Genomic DNA, 18,181 nt, shown 5'->3' with positions numbered 1-18,181 from the left:
ATTATATCTGGAACTCTTCCTCTCTCCTACCTAACCCCTTCTTCGATTTATCTGGTAACTCCCACCTACATTTCTAAACATTCCTCTTCCTAGGACAGGTAGGAGAATATTTAGACTGTGCTTGTGCTGCTGCTGCAGGTTTCTTCCTCCAACCTACACGTGGTTGTGACGGTGTGGGAGTGGGGGGCGAGCGGCGGGATCAGGGTTGTGACTGTTTGAAAACGTCACTCCTTGCTACTTATTTTATCTCCCTGTTGATGGATGATTTCCTACCTTTAATGCCGTTCTCACTTTCCTCTTATTTCCACTTTGAATTACTCCTGTGTTCAGTGCCAGACCGAATCAAATGTTTGTTTATTTTTTGACGTCTTAAAAGTAGGCGGGGTGCTTTTCTTGGCGGGTGCTCATATAAGCTGAATATTTAAAGTTTGCGTTTAAGGTCAGTGAGACCTGTGAAAGACTGAACTTTGGGTTCTTGTCTCTGTGTATTTTGCTTGACTGTAATTCAGATTTAAGACAGGCACGAGTTCTAGGATTTTCTGTTATGCTTGTATTTAGGTAGGGACGTGGATGGAAAGCCTTAGACGTTGAACCTTCAACTGACAAAGTGAGTGTGAGTCCTGTGATTATTTTTTCAAATCTCTAAAGGCCCTCTCTCTTGTTTCCCTTTTAATCTGCTTGATCCCTGCTACAAGCAAACAAAATATCCCTGGCTCTCTCCCTTCTGAAATAACTTTGCATTATTTTGAATACATACTGTATCCTCTTATGGGTTCACAGGTTGTGACCCCCTTTTCCGGGGATTATTTTGTTTTAATATCAGCAGTCCTTGCACATTTCTTTGCACATAATCTGTGATCAATGTTTGTTAAATTAAATTGAACTGAAGCAGTGACAGCTGTCCTTGAGTTTGGGGAGAAACTTTTTCTAGAGAAAGGAGGGATTGTGATCACGTGTGCAGATGTAGTTGGCTTAACGAGTTCTTCTGTCTCCTTTTCTTCTCTGGGTTTGAGAATGGAAACATTTTTTTTTTTCCTGAGCTTAATTGTGCAGACCTGAAATTAAGATTATCAACTACCACTCCACCTACCACGAGTAGGAACCTTAATTACCCATGACTGGAACTTGCATCAGAAGGGATTTTATAGTCTAATAGCTGGTTCTTTAAAAGTTGTGCTATATTTTCCATTTCTTCACTCCTTTTCCAGTCTAGGAGACAAACTCTGTTCATAGGGGGTCCCTGCTCCCCCAGTTGCTGGTGTTCTCACCCTGGAAATTACTAGATATCATTATTAATTTGTATTTCATTTGCTATGTATATAGAAATATACACATTCTATATCTATATAGTTAAATATACATATTCTATGTGCATGGAAAAATGTTAATGTATTGCATATATAATATGTCTATATTACATGTCCCAGTAGAATGTAAGCACCTTGAGGGCAGACCTTATTGTATATTTGCCTTTGAATCCCCAGCACCTTACACATAGTAGGTAGGTGCTTAATAAATGCTTGTTTGGTGTAAGGATATGGGGGGAGGGGGAAGTGGGTGCCTCTTCTTGCTAGGCGGGATCCCTCCATCACCCTACTCTCCAAAGCCGGAGAGCAGAGAAAACTACTACAGGTATAAGTGAGGTAGGAGTAGGGAGTGGACCGAGAGGACCCAGCTTGGAGAGGAGGGAGGAAGGGGATGCCTGCGAGAGTGGGGGAGCAAGAGGCCCGAAGAAGGGAAAGGGAAGTGGGCGGGGCAGGCCGGGGGCTGGGGAAGGGGGCGGGCCCGGGGTGAGCCTGTGCCTCTGGATTCAGGCTGGGGCCGCAGTAGGAACGCGGCTGGAGCCAGAGTCGGAGCCGCCGCTGGGCGTGTGCTGGAGCGCGTGCAGGGCTATGGCCGGGGTGAGCGGCTCGGGGACCCGTGAGACTGCCGGCGGGAGCAGCAGCAACAGCGCCGTTCGGGGGCTGCGAGTGGACGGACTGCCTCCCCTGCCCAAAAGCCTGAGCGGACTGCTGAACTCCTCGTCCGGCGGGGGCGCGTCTGGGGGTTGGCGGCACCTGGAACGGCTGTACGCTCAGAAATCCCGCATCCAGGACGAGTTGAGCCGCGGAGGGGCTGGGGGCTGCTGCGGCGGTGGGGGGCGGACGGCGGCGCTGCTTCCCAAACCCCCCAACCTGGACGCCGCCCTGGCTCTGCTCCGCAAGGAGATGGTAAGAGGGGGGGCTCCAGAGGATCGGAGGGGAAACAGGCTGCAGGCTCCCCCTTCCTCCTCTCTCCCCTTGGCTCGTCTTCTTCAACCCTGGAAAAGTTTGCCATTCTTAGTTACTCCCCATTCGGTTGAAACAGACCATGTTGAGCAGGAGGGAACTTTCCTGGGAGCGACTGTAGCTCATCTGGCGCCTTCTTCTTCCCGTTGCTTCTGTTGTCTTCACCTCTGCAGGCTCACCCTTTCTTTCTCTCTCACTCTGACCTCCCGACCCTCCACTGCCCCAGGCACCCGCTTGAAAGTAGGGAAAAGCTCCCCTCCCCCCTCTCTAATTGCCTCCTCCCGTACCCAGGATTGGTTCCAGTGAATGTTCCAACTTCTAAAGGACTGTTTTTGGAGCTGTGGCCAGGGTCTCTGGGGGAAGTTGTGGGTGACTTTGGAAGCCCATTTGGGAAATGCTTTCACCCCGGCAGACGACCATCAGCCAATAGGGGTGTGTTGGAGGGGGGTGTTCAATGTTTGGAAGTCTCCCTCATTTTGTCCCTTATCCCAGAGTGAAATGTAGTCCCCCAACTGGGGAGAGACTTAAAGTTTTTCTGAGTGGGTGGTTGTGGGTTGTGAAGCTGGGTGGTTGTGTTTAACCTACTCTGTGGAGAAAGGCTTTTTGTCCTGCAGTGAGTGGAGACAACAGATTGGAGCATACCTCCCCCCTTTCCTCTGGGGGCCCCTCTGAGAATCCGATTACAGCTCTGATGCTCCTGCCCCACAGATGGCTGTGAAAGCACAAAATTAACCTTGCAGTCTGGTAGCAGCTTTAATCTCATTCAGCTCTTATAGAGCTAACACCCTTTCCCTCCCTTAAAAAAAGTTCTATCCTCCCAGTTTCCCTCTATATGGGTTCCTTGTTCAGTGTAACAAAAGAAGGGTGTGGATGCGGATATAAGCACTTAGGTTTCCCAAGTTTTAGGGAACATATGTCATTGGTAGACTGAGGTGTTCCATTTGTGTTTTGGATAACGTGGATGTGCTTCAGCAAGATGAAGCAACAAGGAATCTTTTCTGCATTTTCTCTTACATGGGTGCACCATGTCAAGGAAAGCAGGGGAGATTCTGGTAGTTTGACTGCAGAGTCAGCTGTAGGTGGCCTACCCAAGCTTCTGGAGATGTTCACTTCACTCTTTCTCCTGCCTCTTGTTCTGTCTTTTTTTAAATTTTGTTTTCCAGAAAACATGTACCCTACTTTAAGCAAACACAAGAAAATAAAATTTTCCTCTAAAAGCAAATTGGGAGAAAGAAGGGGATTCTTTGCTTTTAAACGGACCTCCCTATGGAAACCCTTTGAATATTAAAATCTCTTAGTATATTTTAAGATGCTAGGCTGTTAGGTGGCACAGTGGATAGAGTACTGGACTTGGAGTCAGGAAGGACCCCAGTTAAAATCCAGATCTCAGGTTCTTGTTAGCTACATAACACTGGGCAGGTTGCTTCTGTCTGCCTCAGTTTCCTCATCTGTAGAGTGGGAATGATAATAATAATAGCATCTATTTCCCAGGGTTGTTGTGAGGTTATAAGGTGATAGTATTTGCAAAGTATGCTATACAAAAATTAGCTGTAGTTATCGCTGTTGACAAAAATTCAGTTTCTGCACCCATCTATCTGGTCAGAGGATCATAAATTTTAGCACTGGAAGGGACTTTGAAGGTCATATAGTTGAACTCTTCTTTTTACAGGTGAGAAAACTTGTGGCGTAGGAAACTTTAAATCCCTTGTCCAGAGTCACACAGATAATGAACCTCTGAGCCAGGATTTGTCACCAGGTCTTCTGACTCCACAGGTAGCTTTCTTTCCCTTCTTTCAAGGCCCACTTCTAAGCAGAAATGAAATATCGAAAGCACTTTGTACCTCTCTATGATTTTGTCCCCAACCTCATGGCCTGTCATGTAGAGGATTTTCCATCCTTAATGAAATCTTATCCTCACATATTTTAACAAACTATTTAATTTCATGCCAATCTTTATATTAATTTTAAAAAGTTGGTTGCCAACAGTAAACAAGGTAATAAGTTGGACCATAACTTTGTACTCATTGTGACCCATTTGGGGTTTTCTTGGTTAAGATACTGGAGTGGTTTGCCATTTCCTTCTCCAGTTCATTTTACAGATGAGGAAACTGAAGCAAACAGGGTTAAGTGACTTGCCCAGGATCTGAGGTCAGATTTGAATTCAGGAAGATGAGTCTTTGTGACTCCAGGCTGAGCACTCTATCCATTTAACCTAGCTGCCCTGGTCCATAGCTAAATAGCTATAACAGGTTGACTGAGCTGAGGCAGGCAGTAGAAACATGGGGTGAAAAATATAAAAATGACTGGCTAATATGTTTGAACAAGAAACTAGGATATGCTACAAACATTCTTTTTAAATTGTGAACTTGTAGTTTGTAAGCATGTCTATGGAGTCTTGCCATATCGATGTGAGATCCTGTTCCCTAGGATAGATATTTTCAGGCCTCTGATGTAGTTGAGTTTCTCTCCTAGTGCAACATCTTCAAAGAATGGACTAAAGCATTATCCTTATAATTATGCCTTTTACCTAAGCCTTCTCTAAACCTGGTTATTTGCAGCACAGAAAAACAGACACCTATTTTTGGTTTGTCTGATACCCAGATGTGATAAAGATTAAGATATAGACCTTGACAAGTATCTTTCAAGAAATGCCACTGGAGCCTTAAAAAAGTATTCTGTTCCATTCAACTGGCATTTTAAGAGTATGATTTTTTTTAGAAGTCCTATAATTTATTGACCTGGATGGAGGGAGGTACCCCTTTCCTTAAAGGAATTTACAATAAAGGAGATAAGAAATGAATGTAAATAACTATAATATGAGGGTATATGCTCTGGAAGATTTATGATAAAATTTCATTAATAAAACTCACAGGATAAAAAGACATTCTGTTGGGTTGGCATCTGTAAGGGAGTGAATGACTACAGTGATGAGATCATAGGTCTACAAAGATACAAGGCACAATGTAATAAGTACCATGAAAGAGGTACAACAATCTTAATGGAATTCTGGGGAGTTAAAACTCACTTCCGGTTGGGGTGTTAAGAAAAGGCTTCATATATGAGGTAGCATTGGCATCAAGCTTTAAAGCATGAGCATAATTCTAGTAGGTGGAAAATTGTGGCAGTAAAGGGCATCCCAGGTGGAGAGTTCAACTTGAATGTATTGAGGAGAGAAAGGACAGGGACGTCTTGAGGAGTGGTAAGTAGTTCATTCTGATTGTAGTGTAGGTATCTAAAGAGAAGTAGAAAAAAAAGTGAATAGGAGACAGATGGTGGAGAGTTTGGGAAAGTCTTAGGAGTTTGGGCTTTATTTGATGGGTAATGGGGAACCATTGGTGCTTCCTTTTTTTTTTTTTTTTTTTTTTTTTGCTATTTGGAGGGCAATTGGGGCCCAAGGTCACAAGGCTAGTTTTTATGTTAAGTGTCTGAGGCCCGAGTTGAACTCAGGTCCTCCTGACTCTGGGGCCAGTGCTCTATTCACTGTGCCACCTAGCCACCCTACTGGTGCTTCTTAAGTAGGGGAGTGGTATGACTGGATCTGTATAAAAGGAAGGTTAGTCTGAAAACACTGTAAAATGTGAACAGTCAATAAATATTTATTAAGCACCTATTGTGTGTCAGATTGATCAGTTTTATCCTCATGGGTCTGATCAGGTTAGGATGGGAAGTAAAAATGTAATGGGATATCCAGGAGTACAGAGGATCAGGAGAGAAGAAAAGTAAAGGCAGAACTTTTGAGGGAGTGCCTGTATTCAGAGGGTAAGAGAAAAAAGATGAACCACAACCAGTATCAAGCATTCTTGGCTCCTGGATGGTGATTCTTGATGCTTTGCTCTGCACAGAGGAAAGCAGTTTAGATGCAAAATTTAAGAGGTCTGTTTTATTTTGATGTGTCTATACTTTGTGGCTTCCCTTAAAAATGGAATCATAGCAGCAATTAGAAAGAGCCATGACAGTGGTCAGTTTTCTGTAGAATTAATCCTAAAGTAGTAAGGTATGTCATATTAGTTCCAAGGAATGTTTCTAGAAACATACCATTTTAGCATCTCTAGAATTCTTCTTTGAAAAATATGGCTTAAAAAAAGCAGAATATTCTTTGCACAGAGTTAAATACAGACTGTCCTTCCCAGGTGCATTGTAACATACTAATAGCAAATTAATATCTGGATTTCATAGAGGAACAAAGGAGCTTGGAATCATAGGCTACAGAAACCAAAAGAGGAAGAACCTTTGGCCTCTGGAGCCATTAAACAGCCCTGGATATTCCTGGGAGCCTAGTTCTCAAGCCTACATCAAAAGAAACTTTATAGACACGTGTCCTGGAGTTTTTTTCTCCCTAAGGCTACTACTACTCTAGGCTTTATGATGTAGGAATAGTGATTTTGGCCTCCCACCCCTACTTGAGTCGGAAACATTAAATCTGTAGAGAACTTTGAGTTCCTGGAATGAAAGGGGCTGCTGAGTGACAGCCTTTCTATTGAAACTTAAAAAATAAAGGTTTGGTTTATGGCATTGCTTTCTTACTCTTCCTGGATCACTCACTGTAAAGAAAAAAATGCTTCCTTGAATTGATCAGCCATTAAATGCAGGGATTGGTACTATTAATGAGCCTCTCAGATGCTTCCTAGAGACAAGCATTAGCTTGAATAAGCAACTACCCCAGAGAAATACAGTTCCTTGCCCTACATATTGAGCCAATATCCTGGAGGAGTTTTGGTCTGTAAAAGGTAAAATTCCACTCCCAAGTCCATAAAGGAACGGAATGGGTTGTTTCCTAAGGGCCTTTTTGTATTGAATAAAATAATAAGAGAATTTTAGGTGTCTTCTGGAACTAAAAGTCTAGTTACTGGAGAGGCCTTACTTTCATTTTTACTACAAAATGTGCTCCGCTTCTTACTCTGTAGTGTGGTAGAAAGAATGATATGATGATGAGATCAGATTAGATGACCTTGAAAGTCTCTTTCAGCTCTAAAATTCTACACATCTTTTAACCCACCATTCCTTTATATGATATCTCTTCTACATAAAGGAGAAGATTGTTTTGGGTTACATGATGGCCTGGCACTGGAGTGACTTATTTGTTCTTTAGATGCTTTTGTGAAAAGATGTCCAGAGGCCCCTGAGGACAGTTTCACAGTCCTTTCCTTCTGGTGATGAACTAGCTTAAATACAGGCATGCCAGAAAGGTCTCTTTGGTGTTCAGTCCTTCCCCACTGGTTTTGAGTTTTTCTGTCTCTACCAAACTTCTAAAAGCTTTCCCTAGCTCAGTGATGCTCTAAGTTCTATAGCCTCAGAGGCTCCAGGAACCGTTCTCCACATCTCAATTTACCAGAAAAAAAGAGGGGGATAAGGGCAAAGGAGGGGAAGGGATAGTAGTTCTGATAGACACCAACAACTTTTTGATGTGTTGTAGCTCTGATCTTCAGCAATATAGAGGGAGGGACCTGAAGAGATAGATTTGGCATACCTTGTTCACAGACCTGTCCTTTTTGCTGTTAGCAAACAGCTGTTTGGAGTTTAATTACTTTGGTCTCCAGTGATTTCCCTAGAACAATGCCCTGAGTACCCAGTTTTTTCAGTATGAGAAACTTAAGTTTCTGATAATCCAGTGACTAGGAAGATCCTATCCCCTGCAAGCCCTCCTTAGCAGGAAACCAGTCCTGATGCTGTTTAGCTCAGATATTTCCTCCATTCTTGCTCAATGTCATTCCTGAGAGATCTTGCCTCCTTTCTTTGTTCACACCCTCCAGATGTTTGTAAATGATAATTAGGCATGGCCCAAAGAAAGGTTGCTCATTTTTTCCTGTGGTCAAAACACTTGAAACAGAGGTGTACGTTGGGATCATCAGGGTCCTCTGGAAGTTGAATGGGAGTTTTTACTCTATTGTGACAATTCTCCAGGAAAATGGCCTTGTTAGAGGCAAATCCTGTTTTTATTATCCCTTTCTTCTCCTTCCCTTGTTGGCTGAACTGTAGCACCCTTCAGAGGGAGGCACAACACCTGACCAGTCTTAACAGTGAACTCAAGTCTGAAACTCAGTAAAATCAGGTGACTGGTTATACTTCTTTAATCAGGAAGAGGTTGGATTGTCACAGGCAAGACAGCTATGCCTTTGCCTTCAGATCCAGCCCTCTAATCACTGAATCCAGTATGTCTACTGGAAAAAGTCAAGTGAGAGCTGGTGAGACTTTCTGCACTAAATCCATCTGGGAGAAAAGCTAGGATGGGAATGGGGAAACATGCGACCGAATGGTATGTGAGCAAAGGATAAAATGGAAAGAGAATGTTTGGTACTTCCATGAACTTTAAAATGTGTGTGTGTGTAGACATACATACATTCATATATACAGCCATTTGGTGAGTAAAATAATTTATTTAGTGCTTGTGGTTTACCCAGGTACAGTTCTGTGGATACAAAGAAGGACATAATCCCCATCATTGAGGAACTTACATTCTAATTGGGGAGACAGGAAATACATATATTCAATTAATGATAGTGTCACCAAATTATACTTGGATTAGCTCAGGTGTTTGACATCCCTCTGAAATAGCTTTAGATCTGGAGAGCCCTTCATCACATGATGAGAGGTCATGGTAGTTTATCCTACTGGGTTCATATGTGTATACAATTGGAGGGAGGGAACCTTTGGAGTTGGAGGAGACAGTGACTTCCATTGCCATTTCTGGGTTTCATTGATGAATCCAGGATGACGTCTTGATCCTTCTACTCTGGGCCTCTTTCTTTCCAGATATAGAGCATGTGACTGAGCAATAGTTTTGCTCATTTTCCTCTGGTTTTGTGCACATTTGGGAAGAGGAGGGTATTTTTGTCTGCACTCTAAATATCTTAATCAGCCATTTGGTGTTTGGAAATCTGTCTTATTTTTAAATACTCTTTATAACTCACTCATATACTCTTCTCTTTCAGGGAAACAGCTGACTATTAGTGATACAGATAATTAATCTCATTATTTTCTTCTTGTATGCTTTTCCTACTATAGAGGAATGTCACTAGACTTTGGGAATCATCATAGTTCAATGGATAAGACAAAAAATTTGGAAATTAGAGGACCTGAGTTTGATCATTGCCTGTATAGTTTACTCTCTGTAGGATCTTGGATGAGTCACTTAACTTCTGTAGGCCTCATTTCCCTCATCTGTAAAATGAGGGAGCCAGACTAGGAAATCCTCCAGCTTTAACTCTGTGATCTTCTTAAAAGTCAAAAGACCTAAGTTTGTTAGTACTGATCCAACCATGTCACTGAAACTAGTTTCAGTGGCTCTCCATCATGTTTAGGATCAAATACAAAACCCTCTGCTTGGCATTTAAAGCCCTTGATAAACCTAGCCCTCACTTTTCCTTTCCAGTTTTCTTATGACTTGTACCTTGCCATGTACTCTTCAATTCAGTGACACCGGACTCCTTGCTTTTCATTGAGCATGGCTCTCCATTTCCCAACTCTAGGTGTTTCCCCAGTCTGTCTGCCATGCATGAGATGCTTTCTTTCCTCATGTTCACCTCCTGCCTTCCCTGGCCTCCTTCAAATTCCATCTAAATCCCACCTTTTACAGGAAGCCTGTTCAAATCCCTACACTTTAGCATCTCACCACTTTTAATTAATTCCTATTTATCCTGTATATACCTTGCCTGTTTATATTTGTTTGCTTGTCTTCCCCATTAGATTGTAAGTTCCTTGAGGGCAAGGACTGCTTTATTTTTCCTTTCTTTGTATCCCCACTGTTTGCCACAGGGCCTGGCACATAGTAGATGCCTAAATAAATGCTTATTGACTGACTATCAATGACTAACTTTCTTTCCTTGGGGAAATTGGGCAATCTCTCAGTTTCTTATCTACAATATGGAGTAGTTTATAGAATACTGGCCTTCATAGTCAGAGGGACCTAGGTTCAAATTCTACCTTAGATTTACTGTGTGAGGAAATTAACCTCAGCCATTACCTCCCCTGTGGAATGGGGATAGCAATATCTATAGTTGGGACAGTGAATAGAGCACCAGCCCTGGAGTCAGGAGGACCTGAGTTCAAATTTGGCTTCAATCACTTGACACACTTACTAGCTGTGTGACCTTGGGCCAGTCACAACCCCAATTGCCTTTCCCCCCCTCCAGAAAAAAAAATAACTGTAATTCTTGGAGGATCGTTCTGAGGCTCAATTGCGATAATAGATAGGTAGCACTCTGGAAGCCTTACAATGCTATAAATGTCACTTGTGATTTTATCTGTAAAATGGGGGTCAGTGGCCTGCTTCCTTTTCAGATTTGTGAGGATCAAATGAGTTATCTGAAGCATTCTGAATACCATCAATTGCTATAGTCACTCATTAAGCATGTATTATGTGTCTATTAAGTATTCTGCTGAGCATTGGTGATACAACGAAGGAGAAAATGCCTACATGACAAAAATGTCCATCTGTACAAGGCACTCACAATCACATGGGGAAGACTAATGCAAACAACTATATACAAGCAAAAGATATATACAGGAAAAATTGAAGAGAACCAGCAGAGGGGGTGTACTATTATTTAGATTCTTTCTGTTATTGCTCTTTGAAAAAAACTAAACAAAACAATTTCGTAAAGAAAGCACCTCATCCCCCAACCCTAGACCTAGTAAAGAACATTTGCTCTAGGACTGTATGCCCTGAAACCAGATCCTCAGAAATCTGTACTTCCCTCCCCAGTTAAGTATCTTGATGTGGCTTCGTTTGTCATTTTTTTAAAGTTCAAAAGCAAAAGGAAACACATGGTAAATAAATTCTAGTCTGGTCCCTTTGTGAAAGTTGTACCATACTAGGACACCACCTGTTTTCTAAACTGTGGTTATGTGTATGGAGGAGGAGAAGAATCAGTGATCAGACAGGAAGGAAGCTGGAAGCTTAAACAAAGAGAGAGGAAGGAATTGCATTAACACTTTTAAGCAATAGAAATTAGTTGATTGTTCCTAATTGTTGCTAAAATCTAGGGGTTTTTCAAACCACAGACCCTTTAGAATTCTGTTTTTCTTCAGGATGAAATTAACTTCTGTTTTTAAAAACAAAGCTACTTTCAATAAGAACTTGATTTCTGAAGTGCAGCTGTTACTTGGGAGTCTGAGTTCCCTGCCCTGAGAAAAATGGGGATAAATCCCTAAGATAACAAACACCCCTTACTTATGAAATAGGTATTAGAGAATTGCTATATGTGTGATTTTTTTTCTCCTGAAAAGTCATGTATTTTTATTCGTATTGTCCATATGTTTTAGACTACAACTGCAGATTTCTGCTGAACCCCCTTGGAATCCCATAACAATACACACCTTCTCACATAGAAAATGGGTCCTTTGGATGAGGAGTTTTGTGTTGTGCACCCCTTTGACAGTCTTAGGAAGTCTCTTCCCCTTCTCCAAATAATGCTTCTAAATGCATAAAATACATAAGATTAAAAAGGAAACCAATTATATTAAAATACAATTAACAATACATATGCATGTGTATATATGTGTGCATGTATATACACACATATACATATATATATATACATATACATATATATGTTCATGTCCCCAGGTTAAGAACTCCTGCCCTAGATTTTTTTTTAATTATTTATTCTGAATTTAATTTAACCAAATATTTCTATAACAGTGTAGAATGGGGGGAAAAAAGGATTTTGCAGGAAACTGCAAATCTATTATGTACAACTTGCTGTTCTTTTAAAATATATAATAAAGTTATCATGTAACTTTTTTTCTGTCCTTCCCTCCCATCCAAGAGATGGCTACCAGTAGACATAAATGTTTGTGTGTGTGTGTATGTTTATCTCCATACTTCTATTTATCACTTCTTTCTCTGGATGCAGATAGCCTCCCTAGACTTAGGGCTGACTTAACCACCTGTCTGAATCTTCCCCCATGTCAGCATCTGTGTAAATGTGCTTTGATAGCAAACTTGTTTTGGTGCCTTTGTTGTTGTCATTAGGCAAGAGATGAGTATTTCTCTGATAACTTGGAGGAGACCATGCTGTTTCCCTGTGGTCAAGCCCTTTCCAAAGGGGCATCTTGGGATAAATGCACACAAAGGGCTGCCTGTTCCCTCTCCTGCTTCTTAGATGCGTTCTTTGTACACAGCTCTGTAACTGTTAAAGAGCCATTAACCAAGTAAGTCCTGCTTTATCCCAGGAAGCTCCCACTATGGGATTTTGTGCTTTTGTTACCTGGTTATTAGTGGAAAGACTTATAGATCTGTGCTGGGACCTCTTCTCTCCTTTTCTTAAACATTTTTATTGGGTCTGTTTAATACAAGGCACTTAGGAAATGACTAAAAACTCAATTCTTCATCCTAATACACATTCATTTTTAAGTCAGCTTCTGCAGGAAATACAAAATGAGTAAGATATGGTCCTTACCCTCAATGAGCTTGAAATCCAACTGGGGAGCTAAAACCAAATAAGAACATGTATTAATGACTATATATCATTAGTCTATGAGCTTCCCAAGGGCAGGAACTAACTTCTGCCTTTCTTTGTATCTTAAGCTTTTAGCACAGTGTCTAACATATAGTAGGGGCTTAATAAATTTTTTTTGTCTGCCTGAAATAACCACTGTATAAAACAGGGAGTATGAGATAAAGTACCATAAGAATACAATGTACAATAGGAATCAGAGGAGGGAGAGATCTTTTTAAGATGGGTGAGATTAAAGAAAATATCATTGAAAAGGTCATATATAAACCCTTGGAGGATAGGTAGGATTTTGATAGGTAGAAATGGGAGCTGAGAACTCCCTAAATTGGGGAAAGGGGAATTGTTGTTCAGTCATGTCCAACTCTTTGTGACCCCATTTGAGCTTTTCCTGGCAAAGCTACTGAGTGAGTGGTTTGCCAATTCCTTTTCCAACTCATTTTACAGATGAGGAAATTGAGGCAAACAGGGTAAAATGACTTGCCTGAGGTCACACAATTAGTAAGTGTCTGAGGCTAGATTTGAACTCAGGAGGATGTCTTCTTGACTTTAGATCCTACACTTTATCCACTGAACCACTTTGCTAACTTTAGGCAGCTAGGGGAAGGTATGAACAAAAGTTTGGTGTTGGGAAAATGAAGGTTTGGGTCAAGAAGTGGCAAGTGGTCCAGTTTGGTTGGATCATAGGAAAAAAATACACACATGCATATCTATGTATATGTAGGTGTATATGTGTGTGTAAATAAAGATAATGAGAATGAATGAATGAAAATAAGTAAGACAAAAATATGACAGAAAGGGCAGATTAGGCCAAAACCTGGAAGGTAAGTAATGCCAAGCTAAGTATTTTTAGCTTCTCCAACTTTAATTTGTAAAGTTGCTAAGGCAGCCATGGCTACTTTTGACTGGGCAAGGTATGATTGAGCTTGGAAGGCAGGTGTTATTTGTTTGACTCCTTGCCTCATGGCTTTTTGTATTTTGGGGTTTTCTGAGAAGTTAGAGGAGAATGTTGGTCTTGTGATATGACTGGGAGGGAGAAAGCAGAGCATTTAGAAAGTGGGACAAGTGTAGGTTTGAATTTAAAGTCTTGTTAAATACTTATTCTAAACATTTGGTATCTGGAGAGTTGTGTAATAGATTGTATAGCTTGACTCATTCTTCCTTTGCCAAATCTTTGTTTTCAGGACTGGGTCACACCCTCTAAAGAGGCTGCTTTGTTAGTCATCAGGTGTGTTTCAGTTCAGAAAGGTCTATAACCAGACCCTCTCTGGTTCCTGCCCTTAGCCAAGCGTTTATAGCAGGTGAGCCCTTGATAAAAAGCTAGAAAAGGTACCATAGGAAGAAAAGATTGGAACAGCTTTTGGGTTGGTAGCAGGTCACGGACAAGAGTCACAGATAATCTAAACAGTCCTGGTACTAATTTTCTTAGGTTCTTGCTACTTAGGAATGTCAGTATTGCCAGTAGTAAGGCACATAATTCTCGGATCTCTTATATCAGCCTGTATTTAAATGACTCAGAGGTGCAGTTGGGATGGCCAGAGTGAATCATTTCTATTTCTGGATGGAGTTTATGTTGCTGTATGTCAGGGTTGGTTATAAAATGTCATAAATGTCTTTTAAAAATAATAAAATTGTGCGCCAAATTATAGCCTGGGAAATATGAATACGAATGCATTGGAATTTGTAGGATCCATTTCTCATCATCTGGTTACTTTCTCCCCATCCCACCCCCAATTTTTGATAGGGACTTATCCAATGATTTTTCATCTATTTGCCTTAATTTGGAGATGGATCAAAGTTTATGATTCTATATGATGGGATCGATCCCATTCAAAAAATATTAAGTCACTTTAGAATTGGGAGAGATTTTAAAGATTACCTAGTCCAGTTTCTTTTCTTAAACACAGAACCAGGCTGTATTATCTTGAGCATGAGGTGTGGGGAAGGTGCTAAATTTCTTGAGGACCCCAAGGAAGTGAATGCTGTTGCTACCACTGCTGGCCCTGGCCCAGGTATTTCCTATGAGACTTGGACACTGCCCATGCACACATTTGCTTACTTTGTGTTTGCCTCCGAAGGCCAATCAGTCATTTGGGAAGAAACTGAAGGCCAAAGATTTGATCAGCCTATGTCAGATAATCTGCAGGATGGCATGGCAAAGGAAGATTTGATTTTGGCCTAAGGCTTGGGAGAACATGGGGAATGCCGGAAACCAGAGAGGGACATGTATGACTGGATCTGAACACAAGCATGTGGGGCTCAGGACTCATTTCTAATACTCCTGATTACTTGTAAATAGATCAGTTTCCTAATACAACCTGAGTTCAGGTCCTGGCTCCTCTTCTAAGTACCTGTGTGACCCTGAACAAGACATTTTATATGCTTGAACTTTAGTTTTCTCATTTGTAAAATGAGGGGGTTGTTCTCAATTATCTGAAGCCAGATTTTGCCATGAGGCATAAAACTTTGGAGGCTCACCAACTACTTCCAGTCTCTTGTATACCATTTAGAAGCAAAAAAAAGGGGAGGCAATAAATTACTACATCGAATCATAACATGTTGGAACTGAGACTGGGATCATGTCGTCCAATTAAACTGATTTTACAAGGAAAGTGAGGCTTCTAGAGATGGAGTGATTTGCACAAAGTCTCAAGTCAGATGGTGGAGCTGGCACTATGACTCGCGACTCGACTCCTTGTGAAGCACTTTTTCTGATAATCCTGAAGGATTTATCGCTGCTGTCTCCAAAGGTATATGTTCCACTACTCCCATGTTGCCTAGAGTAGTAGCGATGGGAAAATTTGGCTCAGTCTCTAGAAAGCTTCCTTTCAGCCTCTCAGAAGGTGTTATGTTAATACAGGATGGTACCTTCGGTGATGGAGATGGATCCTAAACGTTCATTCAGCTGTGGAGGTTTGTTCCTCTGATGGATACCCCTAGAAGCCAGCTTCTAATCCTACCAACTTTCGTTCTGTCCTCTTGCTGGGGCTTAGCTTCTCAATTTGTAAAATTGGAATTTATTAATGTCAATAATGAATGCACCAATTGGGACGTCAGGGTGAGGATTTCCTGGTGTGAGAACTCTATTCTGAGGAATTTTCTAAGGCACGTAGGGACTGAGAGACTTTCCCTGAGTCACATAGCTAGTAAGTGTCAGGGAGGACTCTTAATCCAATACTCTATACACTTTCCTATGCTGCCTCTATTTATGGGACAAGTATATAAAGAATTTGTCCTTTGTATCACATTCTAGGCAGAAAGGCGTTGCAGTGGATGGGGCACTGGGCCTGGAAGACCTGAGTTCAGATCTAACCTCAGCCCTTTCTTTACTTAGCTGTGTGACCTTAGGCTAGTCATTTCACCTAATCTGCTTCAGTTTCCTCAACTGTCAAACAGGAATAATGATAGCACCTACCCTCCACAGGGTTGTTAAGAGGATCAAATGAGATGATTTTAAAGCAGTTACCATGTGCCTGGCATACAGTAGGTACTTTATAAATGTATGTTCCCTTTCCTGTCTACCTTGTATTTTAGTCATTTGCATATGCTTTCTTGTATCTGCCTCAGTTTCTCTTAACACACATCTCAATCTTCACCTTTTTTTGTTGTGACATCATGTCCAATTCTAATAATTTGGGGTTTTCTTGGCAAAGACACTGGAGCAGTCAGCCATTTCCTTTTCCATCTCATTTACAGATGAGGAAACTGAGATAAACAAGGTAAAGTGACTTGCCTAGGGTTACACAGCTACTCTGGTCCTCCTGACTCCAGGCCTGGTGCTCTATTCACCTTCCTGCCCCATTCACCTCCTTTTACCTTGTGTTAATATTGTCTATACATGTCTCTCCTCTCCCTCCTTGGAATGTAAACTCCTTGGGTATGGGGATTGTTTGATTTTTGTCTCTTGCCCTTGGCACATGTGTCCTTGTTGGTTGATTGATAAATATCATATCCCCCGCTAATAGATTTAAACTCATTAATGCATCAGTGAATAAGTTTAGAGTTGGATAGAACCTTAGTGGTCTTCTGGCTAAACGCCCTCATTTTATAGATCAGAAAATTGATGCCAGAAAAATTAAGGAACTCATCTAAGTTGATGGAGACATCACGGTAGAGTTTTGAACTCAGGTCTCCTGACTACAAGTTCATTGCTCTTTTGATGTACCAGGAAGAGACTAATTTTTTTTTTTTGCTTTTTGGAGGGGGGAAGGCAGGGCAATTAGGGTTTAGTGACTTGCCCAAGGTCACACGGCTAGTTTTTGTGTTAAGTGTCTGAGGCTGGATTTGAACTTGGGTCCTCCTGACTCCAGGTCTGGTGCTCTATTCACTGTGCACCTAGCTGCCTCCTTTTCGTTTTTTTTCTTTTTTTTTTCTTGAGATGATCATTTTCATCTTTGTATCACAAGTGTCTAGCATAATGCCTTGTGCCCAGCCTGTTTAATATATGTATATTGAAAGAATTCGATTATTTGATGTCAAATGAGTCCTTACTCTAATAATAATCCCAATGATGACTGCCCTATGTGTATTTTAAAAGCATTTTCACAGCCATGGCATTTATGTCTCACAACAACCTTGTGAACTAGCTGTGCCAGATAAGGACACTGAGAAACATAAAGGCTGTGGGACAAGTTGGAAGGCAGCCAGGATGGAAAAGGTGCTTGAGTCCTTGCATATGAGGCTTCAAGGAGCTAGAGATGTTTATCTTGGATGAGAAAGCTGTGAGTGGAGGCAGGGATGGTATTGGGAAGAGATACCATGATAGCTGTCTTCAAAGATTTGAAGGACTCTTGTGGGGAAAAGGAATGGGACTTGTTCTGGTTGACACCAGAAGGCAGAACCAGAAGGTCTGGACAGAAGTTGCAAAGAGACAAAAGTTCAACTTGATGTCAGGGAAAACTCCCTAAAAATTAGTGCTGTGCATAAACAGAATGGACTACCCAGGGAGGTGGGGGTTTCCCAGCCCTGGAGATCTTCAGGTCAAAGACTAGAGGACCACTTGAAGGGTATGTTGTGGTTAGGGTTTCTTTTCTTCAATTGTGATTTGTACTAATGTCGCTTGAGGTCCCTTCAACTTGAAATTTCGTGATTCTGTGACTTGTTCAAGATAACACAGCCAGTTAGAGGTAGAACTTCAAGGTTATCTAGGTTCTGCCAGAGTTTCCCATCTCCTGACTCATTCTACTTGTACTAAGGTGCTTTTGGGGGTATTATTCACCCACTCTGACCCAGGCTTGATTGGTACAGGACTTTGAGATGGGCAAAATGAATAGAAGCAACATAATAATAAGCATCCTTTTTCACTTTCTATCTTGCCCTGGTCCTAGGGTTGGGTGGTAATGGTGGTGGTAGTGATGATGATGATAGTGGTTGTGGTGATGGTGATAATAGTGATGGTGGTGGTGATGATGATGATGATAGTGGTGGTGGTGGTGATGGTGATGATGGTGGTAGATGGGG

The 18,181-nt window shown here is 41.4% G+C and overlaps 1 protein-coding gene across 1 annotated transcript in view; it reads left to right on the top strand.

The window, feature by feature from the left end:
• Nucleotides 1-1,804: 1,804 nt before the first annotated feature.
• FAM89A (family with sequence similarity 89 member A) overlaps nt 1,805-18,181 on the top strand; it is an 18,708-nt gene continuing 2,331 nt past the window's right edge. The window contains exon 1 of the mRNA XM_069064908.1: nt 1,805-2,210. Coding sequence (XP_068921009.1) covers nt 1,893-2,210 — 318 coding nt within the window. The 5' untranslated portion in view covers nt 1,805-1,892. The remainder of the gene's footprint in view (nt 2,211-18,181) is intronic.

This window comes from Petaurus breviceps, unplaced genomic scaffold, assembly GCF_028583685.1.
Source record: "Petaurus breviceps papuanus isolate PSGF00001 unplaced genomic scaffold, PetGlider_PUasm1.0 90650, whole genome shotgun sequence".
NCBI lineage: Eukaryota > Metazoa > Chordata > Mammalia > Diprotodontia > Petauridae > Petaurus > Petaurus breviceps.
Note: the sequence above shows the minus strand (reverse complement) of the source record. Positions and strands in the feature narration are given on the sequence as shown.